This window comes from Lithobates pipiens, unplaced genomic scaffold (assembly GCF_037356315.1).
Source record: "Lithobates pipiens isolate NorthernLeopardFrog02 unplaced genomic scaffold, aLitPip1_a1.2 Scaffold_16, whole genome shotgun sequence".
Lineage (NCBI taxonomy): Eukaryota > Metazoa > Chordata > Amphibia > Anura > Ranidae > Lithobates > Lithobates pipiens.
In genome coordinates this window covers 569,698,516-569,717,100 of record NW_027507748.1, presented here as the reverse complement: position 1 = coordinate 569,717,100, position 18,585 = coordinate 569,698,516, and the positions used below count along the sequence as shown (strand labels likewise).

The 18,585-nt window shown below is 43.1% G+C and overlaps 1 protein-coding gene across 2 annotated transcripts in view; it reads right to left on the bottom strand.

The window, feature by feature from the left end:
* Window positions 1-5,690: 5,690 nt before the first annotated feature.
* The window catches only part of SLC4A8 (solute carrier family 4 member 8), a 317,175-nt gene continuing 304,280 nt past the window's right edge, over window positions 5,691-18,585 (bottom strand). For both annotated transcript variants that reach the window (XM_077483707.1, XM_077483708.1), the window contains exons 24-25: window positions 10,149-10,250; window positions 5,691-7,192 (exon numbers count right to left, since the gene is read on the bottom strand). In XM_077483707.1, the coding sequence (XP_077339833.1) occupies window positions 7,180-7,192; window positions 10,149-10,250 (115 nt within the window). In that variant the 3' untranslated portion in view covers window positions 5,691-7,179. The remainder of the gene's footprint in view (window positions 7,193-10,148; window positions 10,251-18,585) is intronic.

Sequence of the window (18,585 nt, the reverse complement as noted above, 5' to 3'; positions counted from 1 at the left end):
TTCCCACCTTTGCATTAATGCAGGTTACATGTCAAAGAGGTTCTAAAGGCCCAAGGCATCACTCCGAGATGTCCTGGAAGCCCTACACAGAGAAGAGCATAGATTTTAAATCCCCAGGCCTCGGCACCTATGGAGGCAAGTACAGCGGGGAACTTGGGGGGGGGGGGGGTGTATGGTGTTACTTCACCTTTTCATTTTTCTGTAAGGATGAACTGACATGTTAAATCAAACTCTCTACAGGTTGCAGAGATGAATTTTAACTCGCCAATATTTGGGCATAGGGGCACAGCGAGTCCAGTGGGAATCAGAGTAAAGCTGACCACACAGGTAACAGTTTGATTGCATATTCTCTTTTAGATTTGACAGCATCTAAAGGAGATTGAGCCAGGGCCTAATTGGACACAGTGTCAGGGTATTGCTTTAAACTTGTTACTAAATCCAAAGGAGATAGTACAGAGATTGGACCATCAGAATATACTACGTGTGGATGTTTTTTTTTTAACCCTACATGGTGATGCCCTTTAAATATAACTGGTCAGTATTATATGCAAAAATCAGCACAAAAGAACCAATAAACTGGCAGATACTGTGCAACCAAACATCCTAGCTACACAAAAATCATTCTTTTCAGATGTCATGACATCAATGTAACCTATTGTACAATATGGGAGGATTCTGGAGTCAAAGTGATCGAAATGACACATTTTGAAATGGTGGTTGCTTGCATTTTCTGAATAACACAATTAGGTTTTATAAGGTTACTCCTGCTATTGGGCAAAAAATATCATCCCCTCTTTAGCATCTACAGCTTAATGTGAACATAAAAACAGTTGTAGGAATAGGGTTAGTTTGTGCCTTTTATACCTTAAACAAACCTGTGTTTTGCCAATGCAGGGTTAACTTGCTATGTTTAGGCCTGCAAACGTGATCAGTTTATTAAAAGCCTTATTATAAATGTGTTCTTTATTTCATTCTCAACGAGCGTTACTGCTTAATGACAGGTGTTAAATTGATACCATTTCTTATTGCCCTACTGGTATTTATTTTGAGTGACTTACATTAATTCTAAAATAAAACTCTTTGCTAATGAATTACAAATTATTACTATTTGGAATTCGGTAAAGAAGTACTAATGAATTTTGCCTTGATGAGCTGCCTAAGGTTAGGCACTGATTTCTGCAAATTCTTACTGTTGGTCAAGTCAGTGCAGTTGTAAAGCAAAGGGGGCTCCGTAGTTAAAGTCCAACTGAACCATTTGGTATTTAATGCATTACAGTGTTACGTCTGCTCTTTTTCATTGTTTTTTCTTTTATTTGCTCTGTGTGGCAGCAAGGGATGAAATACACTATGCATGCAGCATGCTGGTGAGTCAGCGGCCCCACCTCTTCAGCTGTCTGACATGCACCCCCTTGCACACTGCTCCAATCTACAGCACTCACACTCCCTGAGTGGTTGTGATTTACTATTCTTTGTTATTATGCGAGTCTATGAGCTGGCCATTTACATTAAAACAAATGCAATCTCTCTGTGGCTGACAGCTTAACTCACAGAAGTAGAGTAAAACTGAATCTCCTACCCTCCCCTCTAATGAAAAATCTGCAAGACTCTTCATGCAATTACAAAAATGTAGAAAAAGAAGCAAGTAAAAGTCACCAAAAATGACTGAATTGTAAACACTGGAACAACTACTCAGTTGAATGCACTTTATGTAACTGTGGACATCTTCAATTCGTAAATCGGATGGCAAATGCACTAAAAACTGAAGAGTTGGTTTTCAATAAGGCTGGCACTGACTATATTTAATGGCGACAGTTCTTAATATATAAATGGCTGAAAAAGTATTAAGAATTCTGTAATTTATGTTGAATAAGGCCAAATATTTGATAACAATTAGAATTAAAAAGGTACACATAGACAACGAGTAGGTGGTCAGAATACATTTAAGACCTGGCTGCCCTCAAACAGCAGTTTTGGGCAACTGTAGTATCAACGTAAATCATAAATGTCTACAGTGAGTGGCAGAGAAGGCAGACGTGGGAAGTTTCATTGGTGGCTTATTTAAGAGTAACTAGACAAGGTTTTCTAAGATACCCGTTTATTCTACTCCTCCTCTCCCCCCACAAGAACTGTCAGAAGGAAGTGTTTGCAGGCACTCAGACACCAAATTGTTGCCTTATCTAGGTGGAAAGAGCCACACTGGGTGATTGTCATTTCATGTGTGCCTTAAATATTTTATTTGATTTAATAGAGACTGTAGTTCACACACTACAGTTAATAGAAAGGTTTTGCATTACTTTAATGGAATGTAAGAATAGTTGGGCTGATGCAGGGTGAATAAAGATAGAAGACTAAAGACTCCCTGTTACTCCTTATTACTATATAATAAATTAGTACACATAAGATTTGGGGGGGGGGGGGTCTTTTTTGTAACACATGATTTATTTAAACTTTACAGGATTCAACAGGAACAGGCAAGCCACATATGCATTCCCAGCAACCCTACTAGGGCTTGGGTGCCACAGAGAAACCCTCTTAGTGTGCTAGACTGCTAACACTTAGCTAGGTATAGGCTGTGCCGATTGTTTGAGAGTTCTGGGAAAGAAGAATAAAAAAGTAATAAAATATAATTCCCTTGTAACATGACCAGAGCAGTCTTAAAGTGGTTCTAATTGCTGAAGGTTTCGTACCATAATGCATTCTCTGCATTAAGGTAAAAAAAAGAAAAACCTGAGTGCAGCCCCTCCAGCCCTCTTTATACTTCGATCCAGCCATGTGCATGACAGCAACGGCTCTCTCTCTCTCCTTACAGGTTCAGAGACAGCAGCAGGAACCATTGAAGCCCTTGTACTGAAGCTGTTATGCTGTGAGATTGTTATAAGATCAGGACTGCTGACTGCGGAGACCAATACAGTGTGTGACACGTGGTTGTATACTTAAATGTGTTCTATAGCAATGTGCTGTGCTTTTGCATCCTGTGAATGTATTTTAAGCTTTTTTTACTGGTACATAATTCAAAAAATTGTGATGAGCAATATTAGTTCCTTCTTTTCATGTGGCTTGGGTGAAAATCTGCCTGTAGAAAAACCTGGAGGGGAGCCATATGAGGAGCAATATATGGAGGAGGATTTAAAGGGGACATGCACCCGAATATGGCACAAAGTTTATTTTGTTGGTTTTGACCTTAGAATGATTCAGGGGTCATTGTAAAAAAGGTGAGTATACTGGATGTTGTATGTGGCGAAGAGTACAGGTTTAACAAGAAAATGGTGTTGAAGATATGAAGATAAAAAGGTGTGCACTGGGCAGTGGAATCTAGGAGTTGGGACATTGGACTTCATTACTATTGTTTAATTATTATTATCATATAGTGACGCTTTTGGTTAATTTGGAGTTGTGCTGCACTATTTAGGTATAATTACATAAGTATACAATGTTTGTTTTTAAAGATCAAATTCAGGGTTTATAATCACTTTAATAACTAGCCTAGTGCATATTATTTGAAAACACAGGGTAACATACTGGAAATCCACCAAATTATTAAGGGAAAGGACAATGAAAACACTATTTTTAATAGGGATTTTTCTCTTAAAAGATGACACCATATCTCTGTTAAGTGTTTAAATTCTGTTGGCTCATAATTTTATATTTGCTTTATTTGTGATATAATAGAGCTGTTCCAGGGCTGTAAGTGCATGGTACACTCAGCCCTGTTTAAAATGGTTGCATTTGTGTGCCATCTTCTGTTCCACAAACAGAATATCAGACATTATTTGCTTTCTTAGGTTCTGTCCCCCCAATGTATTAATTGTGTTGTAGTTTCAATACACTATAAAATGTGTTAATGTCAATACCGTATATACTGGAGTATAGGCCGACCCGAATATAAGCCGAGGCCCCCAATTTACCCCCAAAAAAACTGGCAAACTTATTGACTCGTGTATAAGCCGAGGGTGAGACATGCCTGTCCATCCCTGTGTGTGTGTCCGTCCATCCCTGTGTGTCCGTCCATCCCTGTGTGTCCGTCCATCCCTGTGTGTCCGTCCATCCCTGTGTGTCCGTCCATCCATCCCTGTGTGTGTGTGTGTCCATCCATCCATCCATCCCTGTGTGTGTGTGTCTCCATCCATCCATCCATCCATCCCTGTGTGTGTGTGTCTCCATCCATCCATCCATCCATCCCTGTGTGTGTGTGTGTCTCCATCCATCCATCCATCCATCCCTGTGTGTGTCTCCATCCGTGTGTGTGTGTGTGTGTGTGTGTGTGTGTGTGTGTGTGTGTGTGTGTGTGTGTGTGTGTGTGTGTGTGTGTCCAGCCTACCTTTGTCCCGAGCCTCCGTCCCGTGCCTTGCCTCCTTGCCTCCGTCCCGTGCCGTGACTTGCCTCCTTGCATCCGTCCCGTGTCGTGCCGTGCCTTGCCGCCGCCGTCCCGTCCCGTGCCGTGCCTTCCCTTGCCTCCGTCCCGTGCCCTCTTCGTCGGCGGCCATTGTGAAGTTCAAAAGCTGCGCCGCCGCCTTCGCCTGTGATAGGCGGAACACTGAATTTCCCAGCAGCCTGTGTTCCGCCTATCACAGACGTCGTATCATCCTCGTCCGTAGTACGAGGATGATACGATGTCCGTGATAGGCGGAACACAGGCTGCTGGGAAATTCAGTGTTCCGCCTATCACAGGCGAAGGCGGAGCCGGAGGCGCGGCTTTTGAATAGAATGGCCGCTGTCTGTCTGCTCGACACGCTGATCGAGCGGGCAGACAGCGATGACTCGAGTATAAGCCGAGGGGGGCACTTTCAGCCTCAAAAAAGAGGCTGAAAATCTCGGCTTATACTCGAGTATATACGGTACTTATTACAGCACAAGATGTACTAAAAAGTATTACATGCTCCAGTTTTGGTGGAGTGCAGCAAAAGTTATCATTCAGGGAACTGCTTTAAAAACAGCAGATGGGCACTACGTTGCAGTGGAATTCAAAACGATTTTGAGCTAGGCAAGAATCTTTTCTCGGGTGTTGACCAATATGGGAAAGCAGAGGCAAAGTTCTTATACCATGTCTCTAGAAAAGTGAACTTCATCTCTCTTTGCACAGGAATGTCACATTGGTGTGCAGGTAGGCCACTCGTATCCCTTCATCCATGAGGGTGCAGAGCTTCATTCTAATTGGGAACACTAAGTTTGGTGATATTTGGGGCAGTATTGTGATACAGGGGGTGGCATTATAAGAACAGCACACATGGGATAGCTTCAGACACCACAGAAGGGCAGAACCACATGGTGTAAGCGAATACTGGAGCCAATCAAAGGAAACGCAGGACTGGCATCTATTTGACAAAATTAGTTTAACCCAGAAACCTGTAGTTCTTCCTAGTTTGCTCTGCTAGTCACTACTTCTACCTGTCTGCTCAGGATTACCTTTGATTGCCTAAGCTTAATTGAATAACTAAATGTAACCCCTTATTGCATACAGAAATTATATAGTGAAAAAGCTATGATGTTATATTACGTAATACAAAAAAGTATATATTTCACCATAGTCGGAGTCACAAACTTGTGTGTGAGTACTAACACCTGCCACATTAGCCTAAGATTTAGCTTCATATTCACCCACAGAGATACAATATGCTGGATTTTAATTTTACAAGGTCTATTACCACACAGTAATCACTTAAGCATGTGCCATAGACGACAACAAGCACCCGTGACAAACAGTTTATATTTTATATAATTTCATTCCTAGATTCTCCTCCATTGATGCTGGTAATATGCATATTTACAGAAAACCCATTCCACGTACCCAGCTGTAAAAGTCATCTAAACAATAAAATATTGTAAAACATAAATGATCTCCAAAAGGCGGCATACAGGACAAGGTGTACAAAACATCACACTTGTATTTTTATGGTTATTGCCTTGTAAATAAAAATACAGTGAATAAAAAAAAAACAATATATTTTGAAAGTATACATCACTTAAAAATGAAAATATATTGCCTTCCAACAAGAAGCAATAACAAAAAAATACCTAAAGATATTTCTAATGGAGGTGGCTTATTGTGCAATTATATAGTCTGCCTCCGGTAACAAAAATTGCAGATGATCAATCTACTATACACTTGTAATTCAGTTCAGAAACCCATGTACAGCTGAGTTACCAGCATTTGTAAAACAGGAGTGGTCACATTAACACTTTGCAAAAAAATGTTCCCTTGACCTGGCTCTATATGACATTTAAAAGGATAATTCCGCACATACCTGAAAATGGAATACATGCATTGGCTGGAATTTTCACAAACACTCCTCCCTTGCCTACAAACCAGTACAAAGATATGTTTGGTTTTAGTTTGAAAGTTTGAGTCTCTCCCCACTAGACCCTCCATCTTGGCCTAAGATCTGAAAGGATAGAAACTGTCTTTGTTACCCCTTAACCAATGCACCTCAAAATATAAGCAAGCTGCCAGTGTTCATTTTAGTACAGCTTCTACAAAGTAATGCTTTTTCAGTTTTGTTTGGATTTAACCTTTTCTAAAATCTAAGATTCCACCACTCTAGTACTAATCTACTATGGTAGTTCATACAATAAGGAGGAGCATGTTTGAACCAAGACCAGGCAACATGCCAAATGACATCTCTCATTTGTGTCATTGTTCGGAAAGCTGAGATGCTGAACGCTTACTTCCATAAACATTGACTTAACAATAATCCAGCAGATACAAGAATCTTAACGTATAATTTGCTCCTATGATTTACAAAACCCAGAACATGTGACTACAGGACTTAATTAACACTAAGTACTGATACTATTCTTCATCCAATTGTAGTTAGTAAATACTAGGACTGATCAGGACATCTGCTTCAATGTTGTATATGTCCCGATGGGGTCAATCTCCATCGATCCCACTTGGAATGACTTTAGTGAACCTGTCTGAAGCTGCAGTTCAGCATTGCTGTGTTGAACACTTTCTTGTTACAAGTGCACTGATGGCACACAAATAACAGCTTGTTAAAGCACACACTGAAAATTATAAAATATATATATTTATACAAGGTAACATTTCTGATGGCTTTAACATGTATCCTTCATCTGGAGAAAACGTGGGGACATCCAATAAAAACTGTATGCCACATTTTGGGTCTTGGCCCTTCCCTGAGTCATCTTCGATCAAGTACGGTCCTTCACGCGCCAAGACACCTATTTAAATATGCTGCCAAATAAAACAGAAGGTAAGATACAAGATAGAAATAAGAGACTGTAAACTAAAAGCAGTACAACTTTTTATAAATGAAGATGTTTATGCATTTCATTTGAAAGGAAGAGGCATGGGGCTATTATAAAGGAAATTTGCAGCAAAGAAAAGTAGGAATGTACCCACAAATGTGTTACTGTTGATGACCTAATTTCTAGAAGAGGTTGGCTACAGAATGAAAGCCAATTAGCTGTCCTTCACTTTGTTTTCAATCCCATAATACAAATGAACCAGCTCTATGCATGGCGTACTTACAGCTTATACAGCTGGATTAGAGAATGACTCTACAAAGATTGTACTCTACAAAAATTGTAGTCTGGCCCTCAGATGTTTTGCACACATGCTTAGTTTATTTCAAAAGCATTCTGGAAGTCTTAAAGCCCAGGGCCCTTTACTATAAACATTCCAAGCACAGTTTGCACAGGCATGCTCTGGCCCAAGCCCCATGCCATCCAGTTGGCTGCCAAAACGTGATGTCTGGTCTCACTAGCCAATGGAAGAGCATACAAGGTACCAGAGCATGACATTGGTGCCATCTGGGTTTAGGGTCTCCTGGGTAATCTGGAAATGTGCTAAAGATGCCTACAGAAAACTGGCGATCCCTGCATTAAAACTGAAATTAAGATATATGTGGTGGCCTTCATAATATATAAAATCTTACCAGAAGAGGCATCAACATCATTATGTGGGAATACCTATGAGAACCATGAGGTTCTGAATAAGAGGGGGAAATGCGCTGAGCATATCACAGTGACATTTTGACACTCTAACTGGCTTCACATGTTCATTAATAACATGTTTTTAATATCTACTAGTATGTGTTACAGCTGCTTTTAATATATGAATAAAAGTGGATGATATTCTTTTTAACCGAGTTGGGTTTACTATTTTAGGCATATGTAAAGACCCCTTGTTTTGTTTACCCTGCATTACAAACTAGAGGAAGGTTTTTTTTTTTTTTTTTTTTTTTTTTTTTAAGCTTTGCAGAGAACACTGGTTACCTTTAAGATACCCATAGCCATGAAAAGAAGGTCACCAGAGGAATATAGTGATATTGGAAAATTACCCAATGTAAATGAGAAGTAGTAAGTCTCTGCAAACATGTTCCACTAATTCGAGAGTTTCGATCTGTTACTTCATATGGATTTTTCCAACTGACTGCTAAAGTTTTATTATGATAAGGCTGAAGCTCCTGATGCCTCGGCATGGGCAGACTTGATTGGCTCTGACGTTACCTCTGGTCTATCGAGAGTCTGGGGGAACGATGGTGAAATGCATGCCGGCTCCTGTGACAGGTGGAGCGGCTACGATCCTCATACAGGATTGAGCTTATTTGTCTGTGCTGATATACAGGCACCAACAAATATGAGTGTACGGTTTGTTTTTATACCTTTAAAAAAATAAGACTTTATGGTTTTATGCAAGGAGTTCTTTTCAGTTTCCACTTCTAGCCCTGTGAGTGGAGTTGTATAGGTCTGGGGAGAGGAGAACCAAACCCCAAAACTTAAGTGTATTTGACCTTTGTTTTGCCATGAAGATCTGGTAAGTTTATGCTGTCCAAAGGGTGTGTAGGTGATTCTTGATACTTTCATAGCGGATAGAGCACCAATGAATTTACAATTCTGGGTGGAGCACTTTTGTGGTGCATTGAATTTTGTTACCATTTGGAACAGTATATTTGGACTTTTTGCTTATGGGTGGAGCACATTTGATTTATGTATGGTGGAGTGGACACTGCTGTCTAATATTACACTATATTTATTTTGGCTTTTAGTCTATGTTCATTACACTTGTGTATATGTTTATTTATGTGTAATTAGCGCTGTCTTATTTACATTTTGTAAGTCACTGTTCTGACTTTTCCAAAAAATTGTAATTGGTTGCTTTGCCTTACTGAAAACCCTTGATGTTATGTCAAAGTCTACCAGGACATGTTGGGACTTGCAGTTCTACAACATGCATAGATTACTTGAACTGCATATTGACAGGTAGGAATCTCACAAGCAATAACCCTTTTCTGGAATCACTGTATTGCCTAGGCTAGAACGAGTAATGCTGCATTTCAGAGATAGTCCAATAAATCCTTAAAAGCAGGAAAACATTTAGAATGCTTCCATTAATATTATTACTCTTGTTACACTGTAAACCTCAAAATTGGGCACGTTATAATTATACATTGAGCCTCTTGATGTGTAGTCAAAATCATGACAAAAGGATGCCTACAATTTCTAACCTCTAGGGGTAAAATGGGTGCTACAAAATACAACCAACCATATATCAACTTTCATTATCTTTGCTACATTAAAAGTGCTGACTTCTATACTAGCAACTAAATTATAATGTGTAGTATAAACTAGGGTTGCTCCGATACCCATTTTTATCAACGTGTATGAGTACAGATAGGAGTACAGATACTTTCAGTCAATTAATCGCTACAAAACGAATGGGCTCAAATCACACTGCAAAGAATCACATGTGATTTGAAGAGGAATTCGGTGCAATTCCTGTCCAAAATGCATGCGGCTTCCCCACCACTCCCATACAAATCAAGGCTTGTCATAGTGATTTCAGTCTGAGTTCACACAGGAGCGGTGCATGGCACATGCGATTTATACAGGAAGTGCATGGCATTCCTGTTCAAATTGCATGCAATTCTTTGCAGTGCGATTTGAGCCCATTCGTATTGTATAGGTGCAAATCACACCAAACGGTTTGGTTTCAGGTATCAGAGCATTTTCAGGAGTATGAATACTCTTGAAAATTCCCGGTATCACCACCAATACTGGTATCGGTGCATCCATAGTATAAACTACATTAATGATAATGCCTTTGTAATTAAACAGAGCTTTGCGTTGTTTAGAAACTAGCCTACACCACCTAAACACCAGTAAATAATGTATAGATTCTTCCTTACCTTCTTTCCTCTGATTTTGAACTCTTATTGTTCATACTGAGAGCTTTCCACACAGTAGTTTTAGGCATTTCATCAGAGATATTTATGTCAGATGGATCACATCTAAAACAAAAATAATTATGAGCTGAAGACATCACATCACCACACCAAACTCTCTCTAGCTCCGATCTGAGTTCTAGTACACATTAGGTAGGGCAATACAAACTAAAATAATGGGTTTACTAAAAGGATACTTTCATTAACACTAAAAATGTATCCTCATTCAAGAGTACATTGCATCTAAAAAGCAAAGTACCGTATTTGCCGGTGTATAAGGCGACCCGGCATATAAGACGACCCCCTAATCTTACAGGACAAAAACGCTTTTAAAACTGTACTTACCGTATAAGACGACCCGGCTTTCGAGGCTTCCGAGGCTTGATATTTCTTCCTTCTTCCTGCATTTGCTAGGGCCAATCACGGCGAGCGATGTATTCTATTAATGAATACAAAGCCTGCTTGGATTGGCAGAGGCTGTAACATCATCAGCCCGCGCCGCTCTGACTCTCCAAGCCAATCAGAGCAGGCTACAGAGTAGCCTGCTCGGATTGGCAGAGGTCGTTACTCCAATCCGAGCAAGCTTTGTATTCATTTGAATACATCGCTCACCAGGATTGGCTCAGCGGTATATACTGTATGTAGCCGAAGCTACATACAGTATTACCGAACACCCAGCCGGCATCTGAGGGGCTGACCCGGCGTATAAGACGACCCCTGCTTTTTGGCCAATTTTTTTACATGTAAAAGGTCGTCTTATACGCCGGAAAATACGGTACATTTAAAGTGTTCCTGAACCCAGGACCATGCATTCACTATACCTGGTCTCCCACAGTACATAGTAAATATAAACTGCTAAATACCTTTTCTCATCAGCAGTTTATATCAGTCTTGTGACTTCTATCAGTGTCTGGTTAAAGCATGTAGGAGGAGTTTTCATTCTACTCTGACTGTCCTTTGAGCCTGCAAGACCCCTGACCCACTGTCTGGATAGTGCTGATTGGCCTTGTGCAGATCACATGCAGCCTCCCAAGAGAAAAAAAAAACACTCTAGCAATACACACCAAACTGGGCATGTGCACAGTGCCCCCAAGGCTGTGTTCTATCAGGAGACGGATTGGGGAAAGTGAAGGGGAGGGTCAGAGAGGACAGGTTTAAACAGCCTTTTTACCAAATGGACAGGATTAACCCCTTAGGTTCCACAGCGAGTATAACAAGCATGCTTTACTGCATATGCAGACTGATTTTACTGATGGGGGTTTAGTAACACTTTAAAGGCTAAGTTCACCTTTAGTAATAGGTTACATGCTACACCCATATTTAGGGTGTAATATGTAACTATGCAGCATCTCAAGTGATGCCCAAATTCCCCACTGTAACAGTGGATGGGGGTTCTTCTCCCCACACCCGCTGTAACAAATAAAAATCAGCCTCTCACAGAGATAATAATGGCAGACAAACTTGCAGTGTCAATGTACGTCAAGGGCACTCATGAGCACGCTTGTAGTCCATTCAGTCTTCCTGAAGCTCAGAAACTGACATCCCATATTCAGCTGAGGCACAGAGCTGTAGGAAAACCGCGCTGGCACCTGCGAACCACTGACCATGGGTCTAATGCTCCACAGGCTCCTGAGGAAAAAATAAATAAAAATACATGCACATTTGTAACCTCCAAAAATATATGATTTTTTTTATAAGACTTTGAAAATCACATGCAACAAAAAAAAAAAGGATGATAGACGATTTACCTATCCATTAGCTTTGGCTCACAGAGCCAAGTAAATTGTAGAATATGCCAAATCTCCCAGCACTGGGCTGAAGCTTCTTGCCACAAGGTTTGGAGTATTTGGCATTCCCCAGGTCCTCGTTGGAAGATGATGATGTCACAACCCCCTCCCCCCCAGCACCATAAAAGCCGGAGGAATAGTGATATATTTTTATTTTCCTTACAAGTCTTTTTTCACGTTGATTTACAACATTTCAGCAAGAGTGAGGGGCAGCAAAGGTAAATGTGGACCTTGCTTGCAGTGCAAGGTTCACTTTGAGTAAGACACACTCAATGAAAAACCATCACATAATTAAAAGTGCTAAAAGGAGTACTGTATGCAGAATTAGAAAACACTAAGAAACATTGTTTGTTTTTCATTCGCATCATCTCTGCTCACACAGGCCTCCAAAATTTTGAAATACTTGGTTTATATTGTGCCAAGAGAATGGGTAGGATACAGAAAGAAACTGCACCCTATGAGAAGAGTAGAGTCATCTGAAAGCCTGCAAGCAATATGGTTAACTGCAGTGGTGTCGGCGGGGGGGGGGGGGGGGGGGGGCTGACCGTTGTGGAAGCCCAGAGTGGGACCCCAAAAAGCCCCAGGTCTCGGGTGGGCACTGTTCTATTATTAGCCCTGAACGCGGCCGCCTGCCGCCGAGCACGGACCGATCTGATCCCAAGTGCTGCTGAGTGCAGACAAGTCAACTAGCAGGGACCGCGGGACATGTGACGGCCATCATAGGCGCTGCAGGCTCCAGAAGGCGGGAATTACAATGTGGCCGCTGCGCCACATTGATCCCTGCTTGGGCGGCTCTTCTCTTCTCTGGCTACCTCGTACACCACTGCTCAGCTGAGCTGCTGAAGTCTGCCTCCTGGTCAGGTAGGTCAGTGTGTGTATGTCAGGTAGGTAGGTCAGTGCATGTCCGTTAGGTAGGTCAGTGCATGTCGGAGGTAGGTCAGTGCATGTCAGGGAGGTAGGTCAGTGTGTGTAAGGGCACTGGTAAGCCAGGCAGCAAGTGAGCTTACCCACCACCACAGAACCACAAAACCCCACCACCCAGCCAAAGAACCCGTGGCACTACTGCCCCCCCCCCACCCTTAGATTTCGGGCTGAAGCCCCTGGTCTTTTTGCCATCTAGCAACTCCTCTGGGTTAACCTGTAGTCACAATTCATATGACCTGCCTCTTTCATCGTGTGTTTCAAGCTTCCTGATTTCTGGTCACAAACTTCAGTATAATGTTGTATAGAAAAAGACAATATAAAATGTCTTTGAAGCCTTAGCCTACACTGGCCAGCAGATCGCTCTGCTGCCGACAGGTTTAACCACTTATGAGCTATCTCAAATGCAGCATTCTGAATAAACGTCATACTAATGAAATATTAGTAAACAAGCAGTTAAAGTGCTTGTAAACTCAAAAAAAGAAAAGAAAAGAAAAATAACATGCAAGACAAAAAGGCAAAATGAGCATTATGGCCACTCGATGGAGCCGACAATCATAGAAAATAACTGCATTAGGCTACATACTGTTAGAATTCGTCAAGTCTGGGCAAAAGCTTGTCACGTTCGCGCTACAAATTATTTTTATAAACAGACACCTTAGTGATTTAAACTCTAAGGTTAAATGATCAAGTAAAAGCTGCTCCTGGTTTTTCTTTTTGAAATTTAAGATTGTAGGGATTAGTGATGGCCGAACGGTTCGCCCGGCGGTCGTTTCGCGGCGAATTTCCGACATTCGCGGTCCGCACGTTCGAACGCCTTTTTCCGTCGTTCGCCGCGGCGGACTTACGTGTTTAATGTATACAAGAACTTTAACCTTTGGTGACACGTTTATCATGTGATACAGGACAGCCAATTGAGACATGACAGCACATGGACACTTGTACATTCCCCCTAACCTATAAATACACCCGATCCGGTGGCCATTTTACATTCTTTCTTCTGTTAAGATAGGGACAGGTTCCTGTGTGGAGTAGGGAGAGATAAACCACTAGCTATTTGGTACACAAAAGTTCTTTTCAGGACTGGTATAGGTGTTAGGTGTTGATAGGTTTGCTGTGCTGCTGATTCTTGCAGCAGCCTGAGTGTCTTTTGTTAGTTTAGAGAAAGGGAAAGGACGGTGTATGCTACAGGGACAGCCAGATTAGTCTTTCATCATCATCATCATCATCATCATCATTAGCTGTTACTATCAAGGTCCACAAAAGAGCTGTTCCAGTAACCACTAATCGTTCTCTTTTTTTGCCAATTTGTATAGGGACAGGAAGGAAGCAGTGTTGTCAGGCAGTGAGGGTAATTTTAAAGACTTGCTGTTATTATTAGTTCCACAAAGGTTCTTTTCAGGACTGGTATCAGTGGTACAGTAATAGGCTTGTACATGTATAATATTCTTTCTTCCAAATATAGAAAGGATATTATACTTGACTGCTGCCCTTCTGCTGCAGTCTGCTAAACATTCACAACTCACTTGTTCCACAAAAGTTCTTATAAGGACTGGTAACTTGGTATAGGGTGCTACGGTACATAGGCTTGAGTGCGGTACAGTCTGCTGTTCTGTAAGGACCGCTATCGGTCCACAATAGATAGGGTTGACGTGCACCACTGCTGACCGCTGCCCTATACTGCAGCAGTCCTTCAGCGGTATAGGGACTGACGTACAGTCTGCTAATCACTAACACACAACCTGCTTGTTCCACAAAAGTTCTTATAAGGACTGGTAACTTGGTATAGGGTGCTACGGTACATAGGCTTGAGTGCGGTACAGTCTGCTGTTCTGTAAGGACCGCTATCGGTCCACAATAGATAGGGTTGACGTGCACCACTGCTGACCGCTGCCCTATACTGCAGCAGTCCTTCAGCGGTATAGGGACTGACGTACAGTCTGCTAAACACTAATACACAACCTGCTTGGTCCACAAAAGTTCTTATAAGGACTGGTAACTTGGTATAGGGTGCTACGGTACATAGGCTTGAGTGCGGTACAGTCTGCTGTTCTGTAAGGACCGCTATCGGTCCACAATAGATAGGGTTGACGTGCACCACTGCTGACCGCTGCCCTATACTGCAGCAGTCCTTCAGCGGTATAGGGACTGACGTACAGTCTGCTAAACACTAATACACAACCTGCTTGGTCCACAAAAGTTCTTATAAGGACTGGTAACTTGGTATAGGGTGCTACGGTACATAGGCTTGAGTGCGGTACAGTCTGCTGTTCTGTAAGGACCGCTATCGGTCCACAATAGATAGGGTTGACGTGCACCACTGCTGACCGCTCACCTATACTGCAGCAGTCCTTCAGCGGTATAGGGACTGACGTACAGTCTGCTAATCACTAACACACAACCTGCTTGTTCCACAAAAGTTCTTATAAGGACTGGTAACTTGGTATAGGGTGCTACGGTACATAGGCTTGAGTGCGGTACAGTCTGCTGTTCTGTAAGGACCGCTATCGGTCCACAATAGATAGGGTTGACGTGCACCACTGCTGACCGCTGCCCTATACTGCAGCAGTCCTTCAGCGGTATAGGGACTGACGTACAGTCTGCTAAACACTAACACACAACCTGCTTGGTCCACAAAAGTTCTTATAAGGACTGGTAACTTGGTATAGGGTGCTACGGTACATAGGCTTGAGTGCGGTACAGTCTGCTGTTCTGTAAGGACCGCTATCGGTCCACAATAGATAGGGTTGACGTGCACCACTGCTGACCGCTGCCCTATACTGCAGCAGTCCTTCAGCGGTATAGGGACTGACGTACAGTCTGCTAAACACTAACACACAACCTGCTTGGTCCACAAAAGTTCTTATAAGGACTGGTAACTTGGTATAGGGTGCTACGGTACATAGGCTTGAGTGCGGTACAGTCTGCTGTTCTGTAAGGACCGCTATCGGTCCACAATAGATAGGGTTGACGTGCACCACTGCTGACCGCTGCCCTATACTGCAGCAGTCCTTCAGCGGTATAGGGACTGACGTACAGTCTGCTAAACACTAATACACAACCTGCTTGGTCCACAAAAGTTCTTATAAGGACTGGTAACTTGGTATAGGGTGCTACGGTACATAGGCTTGAGTGCGGTACAGTCTGCTGTTCTGTAAGGACCGCTATCGGTCCACAATAGATAGGGTTGACGTGCACCACTGCTGACCGCTCACCTATACTGCAGCAGTCCTTCAGCGGTATAGGGACTGACGTACAGTCTGCTAATCACTAACACACAACCTGCTTGTTCCACAAAAGTTCTTATAAGGACTGGTAACTTGGTATAGGGTGCTACGGTACATAGGCTTGAGTGCGGTACAGTCTGCTGTTCTGTAAGGACCGCTATCGGTCCACAATAGATAGGGTTGACGTGCACCACTGCTGACCGCTGCCCTATACTGCAGCAGTCCTTCAGCGGTATAGGGACTGACGTACAGTCTGCTAAACACTAATACACAACCTGCTTGGTCCACAAAAGTTCTTATAAGGACTGGTAACTTGGTATAGGGTGCTACGGTACATAGGCTTGAGTGCGGTACAGTCTGCTGTTCTGTAAGGACCGCTATCGGTCCACAATAGATAGGGTTGACGTGCACCACTGCTGACCGCTCACCTATACTGCAGCAGTCCTTCAGCGGTATAGGGACTGACGTACAGTCTGCTAATCACTAACACACAACCTGCTTGTTCCACAAAAGTTCTTATAAGGACTGGTAACTTGGTATAGGGTGCTACGGTACATAGGCTTGAGTGCGGTACAGTCTGCTGTTCTGTAAGGACCGCTATCGGTCCACAATAGATAGGGTTGACGTGCACCACTGCTGACCGCTGCCCTATACTGCAGCAGTCCTTCAGCGGTATAGGGACTGACGTACAGTCTGCTAATCACTAACACACAACCTGCTTGTTCCACAAAAGTTCTTATAAGGACTGGTAACTTGGTATAGGGTGCTACGGTACATAGGCTTGAGTGCGGTACAGTCTGCTGTTCTGTAAGGACCGCTATCGGTCCACAATAGATAGGGTTGACGTGCACCACTGCTGACCGCTGCCCTATACTGCAGCAGTCCTTCAGCGGTATAGGGACTGACGTACAGTCTGCTAAACACTAATACACAACCTGCTTGGTCCACAAAAGTTCTTATAAGGACTGGTAACTTGGTATAGGGTGCTACGGTACATAGGCTTGAGTGCGGTACAGTCTGCTGTTCTGTAAGGACCGCTATCGGTCCACAATAGATAGGGTTGACGTGCACCACTGCTGACCGCTCACCTATACTGCAGCAGTCCTTCAGCGGTATAGGGACTGACGTACAGTCTGCTAATCACTAACACACAACCTGCTTGTTCCACAAAAGTTCTTATAAGGACTGGTAACTTGGTATAGGGTGCTACGGTACATAGGCTTGAGTGCGGTACAGTCTGCTGTTCTGTAAGGACCGCTATCGGTCCACAATAGATAGGGTTGACGTGCACCACTGCTGACCGCTGCCCTATACTGCAGCAGTCCTTCAGCGGTATAGGGACTGACGTACAGTCTGCTAATCACTAACACACAACCTGCTTGTTCCACAAAAGTTCTTATAAGGACTGGTAACTTGGTATAGGGTGCTACGGTACATAGGCTTGAGTGCGGTACAGTCTGCTGTTCTGTAAGGACCGCTATCGGTCCACAATAGATAGGGTTGACGTGCACCACTGCTGACCGCTGCCCTATACTGCAGCAGTCCTTCAGCGGTATAGGGACTGACGTACAGTCTGCTAAACACTAATACACAACCTGCTTGGTCCACAAAAGTTCTTATAAGGACTGGTAACTTGGTATAGGGTGCTACGGTACATAGGCTTGAGTGCGGTACAGTCTGCTGTTCTGTAAGGACCGCTATCGGTCCACAATAGATAGGGTTGACGTGCACCACTGCTGACCGCTCACCTATACTGCAGCAGTCCTTCAGCGGTATAGGGACTGACGTACAGTCTGCTAATCACTAACACACAACCTGCTTGTTCCACAAAAGTTCTTATAAGGACTGGTAACTTGGTATAGGGTGCTACGGTACATAGGCTTGAGTGCGGTACAGTCTGCTGTTCTGTAAGGACCGCTATCGGTCCACAATAGATAGGGTTGACGTGCACCACTGCTGACCGCTCACCTATACTGCAGCAGTCCTTCAGCGGTATAGGGACTGACGTACAGTCTGCTAATCACTAACACACAACCTGCTTGTTCCACAAAAGTTCTTATAAGGACTGGTAACTTGGTATAGGGTGCTACGGTACATAGGCTTGAGTGCGGTACAGTCTGCTGTTCTGTAAGGACCGCTATCGGTCCACAATAGATAGGGTTGACGTGCACCACTGCTGACCGCTGCCCTATACTGCAGCAGTCCTTCAGCGGTATAGGGACTGACGTACAGTCTGCTAAACACTAATACACAACCTGCTTGGTCCACAAAAGTTCTTATAAGGACTGGTAACTTGGTATAGGGTGCTACGGTACATAGGCTTGAGTGCGGTACAGTCTGCTGTTCTGTAAGGACCGCTATCGGTCCACAATAGATAGGGTTGACGTGCACCACTGCTGACCGCTGCCCTATACTGCAGCAGTCCTTCAGCGGTATAGGGACTGACGTACAGTCTGCTAAACACTA